Source organism: Melanerpes formicivorus, unplaced genomic scaffold, assembly GCF_026170545.1.
Source record: "Melanerpes formicivorus ecotype bairdi unplaced genomic scaffold, bMelFor1.0.p_v2 SCAF_71, whole genome shotgun sequence".
Taxonomy (NCBI): domain Eukaryota; kingdom Metazoa; phylum Chordata; class Aves; order Piciformes; family Picidae; genus Melanerpes; species Melanerpes formicivorus.
Window position 1 is genome coordinate 452,714 of NW_027142423.1, and position 19,285 is coordinate 471,998.

General features: G+C 46.1%; 1 protein-coding gene across 10 annotated transcripts in view; it reads left to right on the forward strand.

Moving 5' to 3' along the window:
- The window catches only part of ADGRB1 (adhesion G protein-coupled receptor B1), a 325,671-nt gene that overhangs the window by 133,925 nt on the left and 172,461 nt on the right, over positions 1-19,285 (forward strand). For 9 of the 10 annotated variants that reach the window (XM_068163182.1, XM_068163187.1, XM_068163188.1 and 6 more), the window contains 2 exons: positions 5,448-5,606; positions 14,474-14,581. In XM_068163182.1, the coding sequence (XP_068019283.1) occupies positions 5,448-5,606; positions 14,474-14,581 (267 nt within the window). The remainder of the gene's footprint in view (positions 1-5,447; positions 5,607-14,473; positions 14,582-19,285) is intronic. The other variant, XM_068163191.1, reaches the window with a different exon arrangement.

Genomic DNA, 19,285 nt, shown 5'->3' on the forward strand with positions numbered 1-19,285 from the left:
TTGCTTCCCAGCATCAGAGGGTCTCCTCCAACTGCACGCTTGCAATCTAAGCAGGGGCAGAGCAGGGAATTGTGTGGCAGACAGGTGAGAACAAAGGTTTGCTAGAATATGGGGAGTCCATGGAAGTTGTTGCAGCTGAGTCACTTATGACAAAACAAGTGATGGGGCATGTATGCAGCTACTGCAGTGACAAAATCCCACTTGTGTCTCTGCATTGGGCTAAAAGCATCTGGACAGACTGAGGCCAACTGTGCAAGGTTCAAAAAGGCCAAATTCTGCGTCCTGCACTTCAGTCACAAAACCTCCATGAATGATACAGGCTTGGGGAAGAGTGGCTGGAAAGTTGCTTGGCAGAGAGGGATCTGGGGATGCTGCTCAAAAGCTGACTGAACATGAGCCAGAATTTTGCTCAAGTGGCCAAGGCCAACAGCATCCTGGCCTGTATCAGGAATAGCATAGCCAGGAGTAGGGAAGTGATTTTTGTCCCTGTACTCAGTAATGTTGAGGCTGCACCTTGAGCACTGGGTTCAGTTTCAGGAACCTCACTCCAAGGAGGACATTGAGCTGCTGGAACCTGTCTAGAAAAGGGCAATGAGGATGGTAAAGTCTCTTGAATACAAGTTCTGAGAGGAGTGGCTGAGGGATCTGGGGTTGTTCAGTCTGGAGAAGAGGAGCCTGAGGGGAGACCTCATTGCTCTCTACAGCGCCCTGTAAGCAGGTCGTAGTGAAGTGGGTGTTGGTCTCTTCTCTGTAGTATCAAAGGATAGAATGAGAGAAAATGGCCTGAAATTGCATTAGTAAAGGTTCAGATTGGATATTAGGAAAGATTTCTTTACCAAAAGCCATCAAACATTGGAACAGACTGCCCAGGGCAATGGTGGAGTCAGCATTCCTAGAGGTATTTAAAAGACATTTGGATGAGTTGTTTGGAGATATGGTCTAACAGTTGTGTACAGGGAGATTCTAGGTAACAGTTGGACTCAATGATCTTAAAGTCTTTTTCACCCAGGCAATTCTATGATTCTGTGAAAGCCTCTGTGTTGTTGCCATAGCTCAGCAGCTCCACAGCCACGGTAGATCATTCACTTGTTACTCAGCCACCCCTTCCCACCTGACATATGCTTTCAAGTAAGAAGCAGAAGAACCAAGTGTTTTACTCATGGCACAGCATTTTCTTTCCCCCCCTTCAAAGGTGGGATGAATATAACTTCATATAATAGGGCTTTAACTGATTGTTTACAGCACCACTAAAAAAGACAAATCACCTGAAACATTGAATGACTAGAAACACTGAATGACTAGGAAAAGCAGGAAGATTTCAAAAGGTTTATCTGACAGCCAATAAACAGGATAAATAACACACAGTATTTCATTTGTCAGGACCATGGGACAACCTGATGATAAAAAAGGACTAATCCATAAAGTGAAGAATACTTTTGTCTTGGCTGTAAATGCCTGTGTTGATTTAGTAAGTGCTCTGGTACTTCTCTATCTTCTCTAGCACTCACAAATGGCTTGGAAACTGAGAAATAAGGAGAGGAAGGAAGTTATTTGTGCTCAACTGCATAAAGAGATCTCATTCCAGTTAAGGGTTTGAGATCATGATGGGTTTTATGTTGGTTTGATTGGTTCTTCTGTTGCTGAGGGTAAGCAGAGCACGAAGTCAGAGACTGGAGCATAGACTGGAGCATAGACTGGCCTATGCTCTTTGCTTGCGGTGAGACCAGGCAGCATCTATGTATTTTTTGGGGACTGACACAATCATAATATGTTATATCCCCAAGTGCAGAGCCGTTTGAATCAAAACAGGGACACAATGTCAGACAATCAGTCTGTATAGCCAATCTGCATTTTAGACTCATAGAATCACAGTTGTATTGGTCAGAAAAGATATTTTAGATCATCAAATTAAAGCGTTCTCCAGGGCTGCCAAGTCTGGAGCTAAACCATGTCTCTCAGCACCACATCTAGGTATCTTTTAAACATCTCCAGGAATGGGGGTTAAACCGTCTCCCCGGGAAGCCTGTTCCAGCGTGAGAACTGCGTCGCCCCCGAACGCTCCGGTGTCCCAAGCGGCGCCGCTGCCGGGCGCCTCTGCACGCAGCATTCTGCACAGCTCCGGGGGCGCAGCCCTGCGCTGCGCCTGCAGTGCGGGGGTGAGGGGCAGCCGGGGGCTGCCGGGGCAGCACGGGGAAGCGGGGGGACGGGAGGAACCCGGCAGCGGCGCTCTGCTCCGCATTGCCTACAGAGCCCGGACGTCTCCCTCTGCCCCCGCCGCTCCGTTCCCACCGCTGCCTGTCCCGCCGGCCCCGCGCCGCTCCGTTCCGACCGATGCCTGCGGCCCGGAAAGGACCATGTGGCATAGACCCCCGCCCCCGCCGCCGCTCCTCGAACTGTGTGCACCTGCTGCCAAAAAACCTTGGCACTGCATAGAATCACAGACTCTCCCAGGATTTCAAGCCATGGAAATGGTGATATCCCTTCTCTTTGATACATAGTTTCCCCTACTGCGTTTCCTTCCCGTTTTCCCTCTGCTCTGGTCCAATCTAATGGACCCAGTTCACGAGCCTTTTGGCAGCGTTTCGCCTTTATTTACTCCAAGGGAATTACTTGAACCTTGGCACAGAGCCCTCCCACCCCCCTCGCTGACCAGCGTAACCGGGTTGTGAAAGAACCCTTTCAGTGAAGAAGTTTCTTCTAATGTCCAACCTAAACCTCCCCTGGTGCAACTTAAGGCCATTTGCTGTTGCTCTGTCACTTGTTACTAGGGGGAAGAAATTGACCCCAGTCTGACTACAGCCTCCTTTCAGGGAGTTACAAGGTCTCCCCTCAGCCTCCTTTTCTCCAGCCTAAACAGCCCCAGTTCCTTTAACCACTCCTTGTAACACCCGTTCTTTAGACCCTTCATCAGATTCGTAGTTTTTGTTTGTAAACACAACAGTAAATAATCTTTGAAGACACTGGAGCAATTATGCATCTCAACTTAAAAAACATCCTAAGCAAATAGATCCCAAGCAAAGCCAAGGCTTATGTGGTGCTGCCTTCTTCCTTTTAAGCACCACTCTTAATCTGTAAGGGAGTGACAGCAAAGAATCACAGAGTTGTCCAGGTTGGAAGGGACCTCAAGGATCATCTAGTTCCAATCCCACTGCCCTGGGCAGGGGCTCTTTCCATTAGATCAGGTTGCCCAGAGCCACATCAAGCCCGGCCTTAAAATCTTGCAGGGATGGAGCTTCCACCACCTCTTTGGGCAACATTTTCCCATGTCTTACCACCCTTATGGTGAAGAACTTCTTCCTAATGTTTAATTTAAATCTACCCTCCTCTAGCTTGGATCCATTCCCCCTAGTCCTATCACTACCTGACTCCCTAAGAAGTCCCTCCCTAACTTTCTTCTAAGCCCCCTTTAGATACTAGAAGGCCACAATAAGGTCTCCTCAGAGCCTTCTCTTTTCCAGACTGAACAACCCCAACTCTCTCAGCCTGTTCTCATAGGAGATGAGCTCCAGCCCCCTGATCATCCTTGTGGCCCTTCTCTGTAATAGGGGCCAGAGAACTGGATGCAGTACTCAAAGTGGAGTTTCACCAGAGCGCAGTGATGCAGCCCAGGACATGATTGGCTTTCTTCACCTTGCTGGCTGGTTCACTAACCTGTGTTTCCATCCTTCTCTTTTTTCCCCATCTTATCTTCATTCTTAAGTTTCTATGCAGCTTCCACTGCATTTAGCAGCGTGAATGTTGCTGAGCAAGTGTTGATTTCCAGCCTGTCTTGGTAGTAGATTATGAGGTCATGGCTTTATCCTGTATCAATCCATCCCTGTGAAAAGTGATGCTGCTAATGTCCCTGTATTCTTACCTGACACATAGCTGGGCTGTTGAGCACCCTCATATTTCCAAGGTAGGCTGCCTTGGGTGTGCAGGAGTACACAGCTCACATGACAGCTGTGATCTCCATTGCCTCATAAATAGAAATACAAGGAGGCTGGGTCAACTGAAGTGGGTTATTTACATCTGACTCTCGGTAAGAAAAATAAAAGGGGTTTTATTTCATTTTTATTTGAAAAAGCAGCATTTGCCTTCCTCTCAGTGTTTCCTCTCTTAAAAAAAAACCCAAACAAAACAAACAAACAAAACCACCACCAAACCTACATCTTTGAGCTCATTATCTTTCTCTGTGCCTGAGCACAGCACATAGCTGAATTTCTTGGACTTGGAGCATCTCCAAGTGTAGCTGTACATAATGAGAGAATGCACAGCAGGAAAAGCACCCATCTGAGAGTGGCCACCTCTGCAAAGAAGGGCCACCTCTGCTCCTCCCCATGAGGTGGGCAAATGATAGAGTGGATGCAGTCAACAGATGTTAGAAGCATAGGCCTATTACAAAGCATGTTTTAGCTTGCTGCTTATGGCCAATGAGGAGTGAGCTGACCACTGAGGGATATGACAGCTTATCCATCACTTGAAGAGCTTGGGTGTTCCCCTGCTGTCTTTTTGCAACAAGAAACCCAGCCTTGCTGGGCTCCCCACAGGATGCCTTGCTGTAAGGCTTTGGACTCTGGGAGGCAAGCCAGATTTACATGGTCTTCACGGTCCATTCTGCCATAAGTGGTTATGGACATCCCACCAGGGCCAGTTGTTCTTGGCAGCAAGCTGGAGAAAAATAGGGTGGAGAAGGTTGCACAGGCTCAGCATTTGCCTTCTGCAAGTGGCAGGGTCATCCCTGCATAAGGGGCTTGTTGGCTCCATCAACATGCAGGAGTGTAGCTGGTGGCACAAGGGTGACAGCTGCCATATTATTGAGACTAGCCATGAGTGTGGCTGGGAAAGGAAGCCAAAAAAAGCACCTTCATCTTACGGTCCTTATAGATTGCTCCTCAGGAGTGCTACAAGAGTGCTGGAGGGGAATGTCATTCCCCCACCACAGCTGTCCTTGAGGGCAATGTCTGTGGCTGGTGGTACCTGTAGTGTGGGAAAAAGGAGGGAATGGGTGGTAGAATTCCTTTTATTTCTCAGCTTCCTTCTGCTTGGTGTGGGAGGAGAAAGGAGAGACAATCTCGCTGATGCTGGATGTGTATCTTGAAAGGTTTTGCAAGTGCCTGTTGAGGTCACAAAACAGACAAAGAGTTTTCTTGGAGGAGGAGACTGTTGTGCAGCAGCAAGGCCAGGAAGAGCTGGACTAGATAGAAATGGTGTAAAGCAAAGTGCCTGTTTAGAGACAGGGCATAGTTGAAGAGAAGTCAATGAAAAGCTAATGCTTATCTCTTCCTCTCCTATCTCTTGACTTTCTGGACTACTCTGTGGTGTCAAGTCCTACCAGATGCGAAGACACCCCAGGTTCAGGGCTTGGCAGTGGAGGCACCGTAGGGTGTGCCAGGTGGGTGTTGTCCTGGCTTCATGGGTGGCAGCCTCTGGCTGAAGCTGACAGGGCTTTTCTGGATTTTGCTCAGGTGGTTGGAACTCGTGGTCAGCTTGGGGGGACTGCACCAAGGACTGCGGGGGAGGCCTGCAGACCCGTATGCGCACCTGCAAGCCCCTTCCCAACGAAGGTCTGGTCTGCGAGGGAGTCCTGGAGGAAGGCCGGCTGTGCAATAGGAAGGCATGCAATAGTAAGTGGAGGCATGTTCACCCGCACGCGCGCGAGCAGGCCGCGCCTCCCTGCGGGAGCTCGGCCTCGTCACCAGAAGCACAAAGGATGCTCCAGAGGAGCAGCCCTGCTGGGCTGTGTTGGAGCATTAAGCCCGGAGGAGCATGCTGTTTCAGCTGTGCATGGCCCTGCCCTTCCCTGCCTGTCTCGTGGTCATGCATGCACACAAGCATGAGGTGACACACACCTTCCAACACATACACCTGCAGATCCAGACCTCATCCCAAAGAAGAAGGGCTAATCTAGAGGAATCTGTAAGGAAGCTTACAGCAGGTGTCCATATGCTGGTGATAAATTTGCCACCGATGGTCAAATACACATTCTTGTAGGAATTTCATTGGCAGATAGAGCCTCTCCCCGCACACCCCTCCAGAGAAAAAGAAAAAGGAAAGAGGCTAAGAGAGATGCTAATCTTGTTTCTTTGTGGCTTAGCTCACCTGCCCAGTCAAGAGCAGGGTTGTTGTTCCTTTCTTTTACAAAACAAAGCCTACCGAGCTAAGATGTGGAGAAAGATCTTGTCATTAGAAAATGCTGAGCTTGAGCAAGGCAAAGTCATTGCCAGATGCTCTTCTCTTCTCCTGTAATGTAGCTTCTTTCCAGGTCCTCTTCTTCAGAGAGCAGGGCATGGATTGTCAACACCAGTTAGTCAGCAGTTAGGTACTGATGGGCTGAGCTGGTGAACCTTTCATCCCTGGTTCTTCTTTTGTATTAAGTGATTTGAGAGGGAAGCGAAGAGGAAAAAAACAACAGGAGAAGCTCAGCCCAGCAAATTCAAATGGATGGCTGATTGTAATTATTCCTTTCTTTTTATTTCAAATTCATAGTAGAGAATGTTTGAATAACTCCTCCAACTAGTCAAATAACTAGGGAAAGTTCAACTGTCTTCAAAGGCGGGGAAGTATCTCCTGATAAAGGAAAAGTTCAAATAGAGGGACATAAATATATTATTCTAATAAGGGCTAAAATGATTTCATGCATTTTTTATCAGTTCCATAAATTAAATCATGTTGCAATTAGGCTTTTTTTTTTTCTTTTTTTTTATTTCTTTTTTTTTTTTCTTCTAATATATTGAATTTCATCTCCTTGCCTCAGAGAGGGTAATTTCCCTCTGAGTTTCACCCATGCGAGGGATATTTAGTCTATGTTCCCTGCATTTCCCGGAGGCTTTGTAGTCATAATGCAGCTGGGGTTTGGGGCAGTAAGTGTAAGTGTGAAACAACTTTGAAGATGGACCCGAAAGGAGATTCAGCTTTGGGGCTTCAGCGTGTGGAGGAATGGCCACACCAGTCTCAGTGAAAGAGAAGGTGGAGATGGTACTGTGGGTGAATAGAGAGCTCTATGAAGGTGTGGCACTTTTCTAACTTGGAAGCACATGAGACATCAGCCTAAAAATCTCCTTCAAGTGCCTCTCCAGTGCACAAGGAGACCTGAGCTTCTTTTCAGAACATCCATCTTCAAAGCCCTCTATGGGACCTGTTTGATTCCTTCACTTGGAACTGGGTGTGGGAGGTGGACTGGGCATTGTTTTCCAGGTCTAGCCTTACCAACACTGAGCAAAGACCATAACACCTTCCCTTGATTTGTCCCAGGGGAAAAACTTTGCTCTTCTTCATGAGAGATCTTCCTGAGGCTGTTGTGATGAGGAGGGATGAAGTGAGTTTGTGGGCAGCTATGGAGTTTGGAAGTGTGGGTTGGATTTTCAGCTCTGCTCATTGCATGGAGCACAGCAGTGAAGGGTGAATTACTGTTTACTCACTGTTTACCCACTCATCTCCTACAGAGTACAATATTCAGCTAAGCTGATCCTAAGTGCAGAAAATCCTGATTGTAGCCAAGGGGGCTATGATTCAATAACTGATTTCACTTGTCTTCCTGTCCTCTTCCCATTACATACTCAGTCAACTCCTGTTCCAAATTGCAGTGTGGTTAGTTCAGGTGGGTTTAGTTGGGAAAAAAGGATCTTGAGCTCAGCAGAAGGCCCTAGTTTGGAAAGAGAGCATACCTACAAAGAGGAGCAGCATAAATGGATTTATTCCTTTGAAATAAATAAGTTAATTCCAATTAATTTTCCCCAGGGTCTCTTTTCAGATGAACCTCTGAGCCCCATTGGTGATGTTTCCATGCTGGCAAGCAGGAAACATTTGAAAGAACATGTGAGCAATTAATCTTTCAGAAAGATTTGCCCATGCACATCTTGAGGCCTGTGTCCTACCTCAAGATGAATCTGTACCTCTTCATATCTACCAGTGTTGTGGTTTTGGCTCTCATCTTGCTCCGCAGTGAATCTGTCCCTTGCTGACTTTGTAGCCCTGCCCAAGAGAGGTGCACATTTGACCCAGGAAGGGCTTTTTTTTTTACTTCTTTGCACTTTTTCTTTCCTCCTCCCTACTGGGATCTGCACCAAAACCTAAGAGGATTGAAAAGCAGAACAGAAATCCTGTTTTAAATGTGCCACTGTTACTCTCCCATTGACTTTTTCTCGTAGGGATGAGCAGGATGTCAATTCTTCCACTTGAACTGTTATTTTCCTTAGTGTTCCTTATATGTTGCAGTGAAATAGATACTAATTGAAATTTTTAAAACACTAATAATAATAATAATAATAATAATAATAATACCAAACACAAGGAAGCCAACAAACAATCAACACAAAAAAAAGGGGGAAAGGGAAAGAGCTGGGAAGAATATATTTATCCTGAATTGTGCAGCATTTATGGAGCTTGTAAAACTACCTGACTCCAGGTATTGTGGAGGAGCTAGTACCTTAATTTTCGGGTAGAAAATAAACAGTGGAAAAAAATATTCTTTTCCTTGGCCAAAGGGCCATCTATACTGCTTATAAAACAGCAAAACAAACCAGGAGTGAGTGCTCTAATATTTTTTTTTCTCTGCTGCCAGGGTAAATTGAAACTTGTCCAAAGAAACTAATATCTCCACTGATGAGTAAAATCAGTCACTGGCCAAGCAGGTTAGGTTACAATAACACAGAAATCACCACCACCTCCAAAACAAGGACAAAACCATCTCTTTTCTCTGCCTTCTTCTTCCTTCCATCTACCAAAGTGGCTCATAAGGTGATGTATGATTAGCAAGAATGCTTTGGCTGTTTATTTGGATCTCATGCACCATGGAGAGATCTTAATCTGACAACCACATCTGGGACACATTTTCAGTGGAAACAACTTCGGGTGCTACCTCTCAGCTCTCTGGAGCTCCTGAGATAAACGTCTGTGGGTAATCCACGAGGGTTTCATTGATGGTTTTATTTTGTCATTCCATTATAAATGCAATAGAGGGATCTAAAATTTCTTGCCACACAGCTCCTCCCCCAGGTGGACATCCTCCAGGTCCTGCCATCCTTCCTGTTCTCGAGCTGCCCCAGGTGGACTTTCAGCAGGTCTTGTTATGCAGCAGTGGGAATGGTGGTTCTTACCCTTTCCAAGGGGTGTGACTTCTGGCAGCTTGCTCACCAACAAACAGGTTTAGATACATGGTTCCCAGAGCTGAGACTGAGCAATCAGACTATAGTTTGAAGGCCATAGAGTTGTTTGAAATCGCTGTACAGGGATGGCTGAATGATTCCACAGGTGCCACTTCTTTGTGGTCTTTATGTTTTTCCATTTGCTTGGGCCACCATCTCTGCTGTTTCATGTAATGGAGTCTTCTCCTGGCTAAATTTCCCTAGGGATACATTCCCAAGCCCAGCAGCAAGGGAGCCAGGTAAGTTAACTCCATGGGCAGACTCCAAAGCTGTAAAACACTGAAGAAAAACTGTAATAAAGGCTCATCCCAAACTGTAAAGAAAACTTTGGTAACAGCAGCTTGGCTTTGGCAGAGATTTTTTTTATGGCAGCTGTTCAGCTCAAGACACATAATCTGAAGGACAACATTCAGTGCTTGTTGTAACTCTGTTTTTCCCTTGCTAGAGGCAAAGGACCTGGTGATATCCTCCTCTCCAGCACAGAAAGGGGAGATTTCCTCCATCTGTTGGATTTGGCCAGGAGATGCTGTTTTATAGAGGGAGTGAAAAAAATGTCAACCCAAGTGTGATGGCAAGTGCTTGCAGAGGAGATTTCCAGTTCCACCCACTTTGGATGGATGGGGACATCTGCTGTGCTCCAGTGGCCCCTCTAAAATCTGTGGTTGCTCATGACCTGGCATACAGATGGTCCTCACAGGGCAGCTGGATGGGCAATGTGGCAGGACAACATCCAAAGCAGAGGGAGGATGTCATGGGCCTGACCCCAGTGCTGGAATTTGGCAGTGCTGGAGGGATGCAAGAACAATCAGAGATGTAGGCAGTCTGCATTTATTCCTGGGGAATGAAAATCAGCAGAGGAGCCAGCTGAAATCTTGCCATCCCATCTGGCAGAGGCAACACAAAACCATCTCTGACATTTATGAATTTGCAGTTTGGGCAGATACTTTTTTTCCCTCAGCTGAGAAAGGAATGGCCACATTCTCACATTAGGGCCAGAAGTGTGACACCAGTGCAGTTCTCTTGATCTATGCTGGATTTCCAGCATCAAGCAGGTTCAGGATCTAGCCACATAGCTGTGCAAATTAATGGTGTGGAGAAACACATGTTCCACATGACATTCAAAGCACTGAGCCTCAGTCTCAGTGATTCTATGACAATTCTATGATCTCAGTCTCTGCCACCCCTGATTTTATTTAAAAACAGCCCTTTTGCTGCAACCACTGATCTAAAATACCTTGTCCACGTGTGAGAGCATCTTCATTCCTTGCAGGCCAGGCTAGAATTCATTGCAAGCTGGAAGAGCACCTTGTCTTGCAGATACCTGCTGCTGCTTGCAAAGCCTTCCCCCATACCTCTTTTTTAATGGTGATTCAGATATTTTGTATCTGAGAGTGAGACACCCAATGACATTTTCACAAGTCTCTCATGTTCAAACCAAAATGCTCTGGGCTTTCCTCGTGTGATTGCCATATCATAGGATCATAGGATGTTAGGGTTTGGAAGAGACCTTTGAAGATCATCAAATCCAACCCCCCTGCCAGAGCAGGACCATAGAATCTAGCACAGGTCACATAGGAACACATCCAGATGGGTCTTGAAAGTCTCCAGACTTCCTCCCTGAACAACCTGTTCCAGTGCTCTGTGACTCTCACAGTGAAGAAGTTCCTCCTCATGTTGAGGTGGAACCTCCTGTGCTGTAGTTTGTATCCATTACCCCTTGTCCTATCACAGGGTGCAATGGAGAAGAGCCTGTCCCCTCTCTCTTGACACCCAACCCTCAGATATTTATAAACATGTATTAAATCCCTTTTCAGTCTTCTCTTCTCCAGACTAAGAAGTCCCAGGGCTCTGAGCTTCTCCTCACAGGGCACATGCCCCAGTCCCTTAATCATCCTGGCAGCCCTCCGTTGGACTCTCTCCAGCAGATCCCTGTCCCTCTTGAATGGGGGTGCCCAAAACTGGACATAGTATGTCAGGTAAAGTGTCACCAAGGCAGAGTAAAGGGGGAGGAGAACCTCCCTTCATCCTCTGGATACACTCCTCAATATGTAGTGGCCTCCAAAATGACCCTCTCCTATATCTGCTGAGATCTTGGGTTTTAGGGGTTAGTGATTCTGCTCAATTTTACTGCTTTACCAGCTGCTAGATGCCTTAGAAACTTCATAGTCAACATTTTTTCCTTCAGTTTTGCCACATGGAGATACATTTATCACATTTCCATGGGGGGTTTCATTATCCCTTTCCACTCTTTGCTCTGGCCTATCCTTTGATTCCCACCACCCCAGTTTGCCTAAATAATTTCTATGATCCTGTTATTTTCTTTACCTCTTGTGTTTGGAAGACTAGTATAGAGGGAAAGTGCATTTCTCTAGTGGGACATGCTTGTATGTGAAAACCTCAGCCTACAACACTGCAAAGCTTCTGTGTTCAATGTGGATTTTTTTTCCCCCTTGGTTGTGTTGCAAGGTGCTGTCTGACACTTTATATATTCTCATTAGAAATGTTGATCACCTTCTTCTTCTTCTCACTACTGCCAGCATTGCAATATCATCCTTCACATCCACACTTGAGCTATGTTCTTTCAAAAATGTTATGTGCTTGATTTCTGTTGACATTGAGACATCTCTGTGTTCTTTCCAATGGTGTTATTACCCTAGCTCTCATGCTGCCTTCTCCAAGGTTCTGAGTATTTCAACAATCCTCAGGGCACATCCTCAGGGCACTTATACAGCTGGGATGGAAATCAAGTCTAGGTCTTCCTTGGATCCTGCCATCACACCTCTCTGCTCACCACACTATGGGAAGCAGGCTGTGAAATCCACCCAGTTCTCCACTGCCTTTAATTTGTGGCCTCAACACCATAAAGTTCAGATGCATAAAACCCCTAGCAAAGTATCACTTGCACCAACTTTGCCTTGTGTATAAGGGACCCATCTCCTTGCTTTATTCTAAATTATGGTTTGTTCTTGCATGTATTGGAGACAACTGTCCAGCTTAAATCTAAGCTATGCTCTGGGTTAAATGGAGACAAATCTGCTTCTCTGCAACACCTTTTCCAGAAGGTTGTTTTAATACTGCAGTGACCCCCGGCACAGAGGCAGACTTTGCAGGGAGAGGCTGATGGCAAGCCGGAAGACTCATGCATTCAGCCATTAAACCTTATTGTCTTTAATTAGGATGAGCAATAACAGTGCAGGCTTGTCATATCCATCAGGGAGCAAAGGAAATCATGCAGCTCTTTCATGACTAGGATCAATCATTAGGAGGTGAGAGGAGGTCCAGGGTGCCCAGGCTGCATTTATCTTTCCATCCTTCTGCCCTGTCTCCTGTCTTTGTCCAATCATCCATCCATGCACACTGGCTGCTTCTAGGATATTCAACTCCACCTTTTCCTTGCCAAAGGACAAAAACATCCAAGCTCCACATCTACCTGCTGTTTCTTTTCCCAGTCTAAAAAAGTCTCTGGGAAGCCCATGGGATTTACTGCAGATGGAGATTTTGTGTGTTCTGGTGGTTTCTAGGCTTTCCTGAAGTGGACTTGGAGCAGATGAAAGTGCAGTGGGTGGTAGGAAATGAATAGGATCTGTGATGTGTCCCAAATATGGAACTAATTTATTTTGCCTCCTAAGCAAACTCAAGACACTGGATATTGGCAAGCTAGTTAGAGGTTGGTTTTATCTTTAAATGCAACCTCACACAAGAAAGTCCTGTGACTTTTAGATATCAAAATCACAGGATTTGGGCCCTTTCTATTCCAGTAAATAGCCAGAGTCAGAAAAAAAACACAGTGAATGAAGCTACCAGGATGGAATCATTCCTGATGTCCAGCTATTGGTGCCTTTCTCTTGATAATGGCAGGCAAGTGACAGCCTCATCCTGTCACCTCCAGCAAGTAGTCTGCAAACAGTCAGTGCTGGGAAGGTTTGGAGGAGTCATTATGACCAGATCATAGCTTTCTTAAGTCTTACTTTTGGGAAGCAGTAATGGGAAATAATATAATTTCACAAACAAGATGGACCTCTTCCACAAACTAAGCTACTGAGCATAAAGCCTGGCTCCTGGCAGGAACTCGGTGAATCACTCCTTTCCCTCCTCTGCTTTCCCTTTTTGGATGGCAATAAAGACTCCTGCCACCACACTGAAGCTTCATTAACCTTTATTAATTTTCTCAGGCTTCCGGGATCAAATTTGTCACCATTTCAGCTCTTGGCACTTTGTCCTTCTTGAAAAGATGTCTGAATGTTTTACCTCCTTGGGGAAAAAAAAGATCTTCTGTCTGGTTCTTGCTGTTTGGAAACAAATTTGTTGCCAGATCACTGATTAGTTGGGCTCAGCTCCGCTCTCTGCATGCCTCTGGTGGGATCAGCTGAGCCCTCCTGATTCACAGCAGGCAGTACTGGTGGGTGGGATTTGGTTGTTATTGCTTGGTTACTTCCCTGTTTACTACAGAGGGCATGTGCTGGGGTTACAACATGCCCCAAACCATGGAGAATGGAAATTTTGATTTCCCCTGTAGCAAATTCAGGGCTGATTCACATGGGATGCAAATGAAAAGCTGGCAGAAGTGTGGGTGTGGAAGGAACGGGAGTGCTAGATGTCTCTCAGGAGCTAAATGCCTTTACAGTGGATGCATTATTCACCTTCTGATCTCAACACCATGGTCTTCAGTGGGAGATTTTCAATTTGGACACTAGGATCAGGAACTTTGCACTTTCACCTTGTTGGAAAGATGCTCAGCCATAGCTTTGTTGGTACATAAGTAATTTTATTGATGCCAGACCTTCATCTCTCCTTGTTGCTAGTGGTAAGATGGAGTGTGAAGAGAATATCCTTTTGAGCTATCCCTTTCCTTTTCACTTGTCCTTCCCTGTCTGCTCCTCTCAGCATTTTCTGGTGACTCCACAGAGCATTGCTAAGTAGATGTTGGCTTCAAGGCAGAGTTTTCCACCAGAAGTCCTCACTGTAGATCTCATTACACTGCTAGGGCTGGTGGCATTCATTGTCAGCATGTCTAAAACAGCTAAATCCTCCACAAGTATAAAGAGTACATACACCCTAGGAAATCATTACAGCTGATTAAAGACCAGATTGGAGGGATCATGTTCTGCATGGTCCCAAGTCTCACTGAGAAACCAGGGGTTGAATGTCTGGTCAGTCCAAATCTTGGAGGCTGGCTCAGTGCTAAAGCCTCAGGGACTAGAGGTGGCCATGGGTGCTGGGGCTGGAAAGTAGGTGGTCGTGGCAAGCAAACATTGCAGGTGGCTGTTGTTTATACATGTAACCTTTGTAGTGAAAGATCTTGCAGAGTGAACCAAGGTGTATTTACATGACCCATTACCTTGCCATAGCCAATGGACGCTATAATTCCAGAAGCCAATCGCTGAGGTCCACAGATAACAGAAAGCGAGAGGACACTGACGAACTGCAGCACTACGGGTACCCTGCACCTCAAATAGGTAAGCTCTGACCTACCACCACCACAGCTTCTGGAGCTGGCACGTTGCCTGGTCACTGCACTTCCCAGCTTGGCTGGGCTGACTGCGTTGACTCGCTTTGCTGTTTCAATGACCCAGCTAACAAACTCTTTCCCCACCCAGGTTAGTGTGGGCTTGTCCAGCAAGTCACACACTGAGCCAATGGTCATCATCCAGTTTGTTCCCATCCCACTACCCTACAGAGCTTTGTGCTGTTGCTATTGGCCTGGGAAGGCAAAAAGGGTTAGATGCAAAGCTCTAACAGGATCATGAATTTCACAGGCTGCTTCTCATCATTCTGCCTACTTCTAAGTCACTGCTTTGTCTGAACTACTTAAACAGCCATGGTTCGTTAAGCCAAAGCTGACCTTACTGCAATATAGCCTCTTTGCTGATGTCCATGTCATGCCTTCCCATTGACCACAAGAGAAGGTGTGCAGGGCGTGATGGGGTGATACCAAGACTGCGTTTGTCTGTCACTGAGTCTCGAGTGCTGTGCAAGGACTTGTATCTGGTAGGTCTGTAGCAGCACCTTCCAGCCTTTTGCAACAAAAAGACAATAACATGTAGTAGTATCAGAGAGTGTGATCTGGGAAGATGGGGATGAGCTGGACCTAAATCTGTGCTAGGTCCAATATGCATAGGTTTTATGCTCTTCCTTGATGGTTACCTTTCATGGCAGGAGCTCAGCACGAGGCTTGGGTAAAGCAAGGTGTGCTGAATGTAACTGGAGGTTCAAATCATTACCCAGTGATCTAGCAAACACTTTGTGCTCTAGAAAGGCTTCAGACATGTGATTGAAAGAGCCAGGGCCATAAAATAGATGTTATAAGGGAGAGAAGATCATATCTGGTGTAAATTGACTGTGCTTCAGCCCACCTCATGGGACTTTGCCTGGGTGCACCACTGAACAGAATCTGGAAGTTGTGTGGTGTGGAGGCTCTGGGAGCAATGGGGCAATGATTGGGGTTGTGGCTTTTGACACAAGGTAGAGGATTGTCTGAATTGCCTTGCTACTCTGCACTGAATCTGCTCCTTCTACTGAAAGTGTGAAATCAGTAGTGTCTGGTAAAAGGCTGCAGGAAGGGGAGGGTGTTTGCACCTCTGCGGCACGGTGAAGCTGAGCTCAATCTTGTAGCTCACACGGGTCCAAAAGGGGAGCCCATTTGTGGCCAGCAGGTCAAGGAAGGTGATTCTGACACTCTACTTCATTCTGGTGAGATGTCACTTGGAAAACTGTGTCCAGCTCGGGGGTCCTCAGCAAAGGAAAGACTAGACCTGTTGGGACAGGTTCAGAAGAGGCCACAGAAATGATCAGAGTTGGAACGTGTCTGCTGTACAACAGGTTGAGAAAGTTTGGGTTGTTCATCCTGGAGGAGAGAAGGCTCCAAGGAGATATTTCCATACTTAAATGGGCTAATAAGAAAGCTGAGGAGAGACTTTTCAGACAGGCCTGCTTCAAGAGAACAAGGGGTGATGGTTTAAACTAAAAGAGGGAGATTTAGACTAGACAGAAGGAAGAAAATTGTTTAACCATCAGGGTGGTGAAACACTGTCCCAGATTGCCCAGGTAAGTTTGAACGGGGCTTTGAGCAGCCTGATACGGTTGAAGATGTCCCTGCTCACTGCAGAGGGATTGGACTGGATGATTTTAGGGTCTCCTTCCAACTATTCTCTGATTCTAGAAAGAGAAGGCATTCCAAGGCAGATCCTATGATGTCCTCTGTTTTTCATACACTGCCTCATTCCAGGTGCTTCCCCAGTGCTTTATTCTAGCCTGTAGCTCAACCATTAGGTTTATGGCTTGGCATTTCTTACCATGCTTCATCTATGCTCAGTGATATCTCTATTAACTCCCTGCCATCATAGTCACTGCTGCAGCATGGTTGAGTTTGGCTGTGGTATCCCTGACTGCAGCATGGCCTGGGAGATGCTCAAGCTTGCCACATTCCTGCCGCTGTCTCAGGAGCAGCAACTGTGGCCAAGTTGTTTAAAGAAATCAGAATATAGAAGATGTAAAGACCAGGCAGAAGGTACAGCCTAGGAAGGGATTTAGAAGGAGTCTTTAGCTGGGAATGACAAAGCAAAGTCTGTGTCTTCCCTAGCAATAAACCATTTCACATCTAATCAAGGGACAGAAAAAGAAGAAATAACCAAAATAGCTGGTGCCAGTTATAAGGTCTAGGCATGAGGAGATAGCCCTGTGCAGTTGAAGGCCAGTACTTTTTCCTGCCCATCCTCAGCAGCCCTGGTGTCCATGTCCTCTCAGGTCCAGTGCCACTGTCTCTCCCAGCCCATGTGTCTTCCAGCAACAGCACAAGAGCTAGATCCAGTCCAGCAGGTCCCTGGCATAGACTCTCCCATCTCAGCCCACAGCCTGCTTCCAGGAGATTTTTGCCAGCAGCAGGATGTGAGTGAATAAGCAGCTTCATGTGGCAAGAAATCAGATTGACAGATGACATCAGGACAAAACTAAAAGGATTCTGGCTAAGGGATGACAGCAATGTGTCGCTCCATTAGTGCTAAGGGAGGAAGTGTCACAGAGATGCTGCGGGCACTGATGGGGACTCTGCAGCCAGCTGAGCTCTCTGTAAGCCAGCTCAGTTACTGGCCAGGTGCTGGAAAGGATCCTGGAATACAGTACTAAATCCTTGTGGAGTGATGCCCAGTGTGTCTCCTTCTGTAGCACCTGATACAGCTACAGAAGAGATGCTTTGGATGCGTCTGTGGGAGCAGCAAGTCCTTCAAAAGAACATATGCCCACCTGAAGTGGGGTCCTTGCTCCTGTGAATTCCTTTAAGACATTGCTATTAATCCCCAATCTATCCTGGAGCATCACAGGACTAAGCAAAGGACTAATCTGGTGCCTACAGGCACCAGTCATGATGGAGAGCAGTGCACGGACCCTTGTCCTCTGGATCATGAAGACCAGTTTGGTGGAAAGCATCTCTGATGGATCTAGTTGTAAGACAGTATTGAACTATAATAGAGGCCTTTCAAACCTGATAAGCATGGTAGACTTCTTGCTCTTGTATCAAAAAGCAAAGCCAGGGTCCACTTCTGGGATGAGTAATATGTATTTGCTGTGGCCTGACCCCTAAGGGTGGAAAAAAATCTTCCAATCCATAGTTTTGATGATGGGCAATATTGTGCTTCTCTTGGGAGAGTGAGAGAGCTTGTCTTGATGCCTGAGAGCATCTCAGAACTGGTTCTAATATGGTTTGAAAATCAGTTGATTTTCTGCAAGGTTTCAGAGCAGAGTGGACATAGTGCCCCAGCAGACTCAGATAAATTGCTTAGTTCTAACCAGCACTTGGAAAATAAACTATATTATGGATTTAAAACCCAGGGACTGGTGCAATGTGAGAGATGTTAATTGAGGAGATTTACCTCTAATCATAGATATTTCTACTGTGAAAGAACAAATGCAAAAATAATAAAGAAAGAGACAGAAGAGGTGGAATTTGGTTCAAAGATACGATCCATTCATCTGATGACTCAGTAACTCTTCTCTGAATGTGGAGATTGCAAAACCACAGCCAGGTCTCAGTGGAGAGATGGTAAAATAGCAATCTCTTCAAGACATGAGTTGCTGATTGAGGAGATCACTGTGTCTCTGTAGGCTTCCCTTCACCCATCCCTGGCTTCTCAGAAAGTCTTTTGAGCGCAAAGTGGCAGCATTTAACTACTGAAAAAATGCCATCTCTCTGCCACTGAGGGACTGGATGCTGCTGGGTGCAGTACTGGGGAGGTGGCTCGAGGTTCTCTGAGCTATGCAAAGGTATTGTTCGTTCATGAAGCATCCAAACAGGTTAAGTAGCAGGAACGATTGGGATCTGTGGGCCACAGGGGGATCCCTTGGACTCTGGGCCACTCTGGATGGCAAATGCTGAAATGATGGTGTCAAAAAGGTAATTTACTGGTGGTGCACACAGAGTATCACAGACTGGCAGAGCCAGGTGAGTTTCTTATGGAAAGTCAGCAAAATTGCCATGGAAATGGTGAACTCTCTATACCAGCAGATCTAGTACTTGAGAAGATATGGGAGTGAAGTTTTCTTGAAACCCCAAGGCCTCAAAACACACACCATGGTCAATAACATTTATCTAACTGCAACCAGATGAGGAGATAAACATAATAAAATACAAAAGCAAAAGGAAAGAGTATGGAGCAACTTTGGCTTAATGAACAAAAGCATTTATATCTCAAGATAATCCTTGCAATGCCATAAATGAGGTGGAGAAAGACTCATCCTTACTTCCATCTCTTTCTAAGTCCATCTAGGAAATGAAGGAATGAAAGTCTGTCCATTTTCTATCAAGGACAGGTCTTTTTCTCTACTTTCTCCTTTCAACAGCCTGCACAGCCACCAATCAGTGGGCATATTTTTACCAGCCTGAATGACGGGAGACGTTCTAAGCAGATGTAGCTGCAAGCATGACACATAACTACCGGCTGTCCGAATGAGCAGACAGATGAAAACCACAAACGCTTGAAATCCTGCATAAAATTTCATTGCACCTGGAAAACTCCCCTTAAAATGCCAGTAAATAAATGTAACACCTTGAGGGAGAAGTCAGACATGCACAGCTTTAGGCTCTCTTCGTTGGATGGTGTGGTGGTCTCCAGCTCTTACAGTCTCCATCACAATTCCTGTGGTGACGCTGAATTTCACGCAATCGCTTT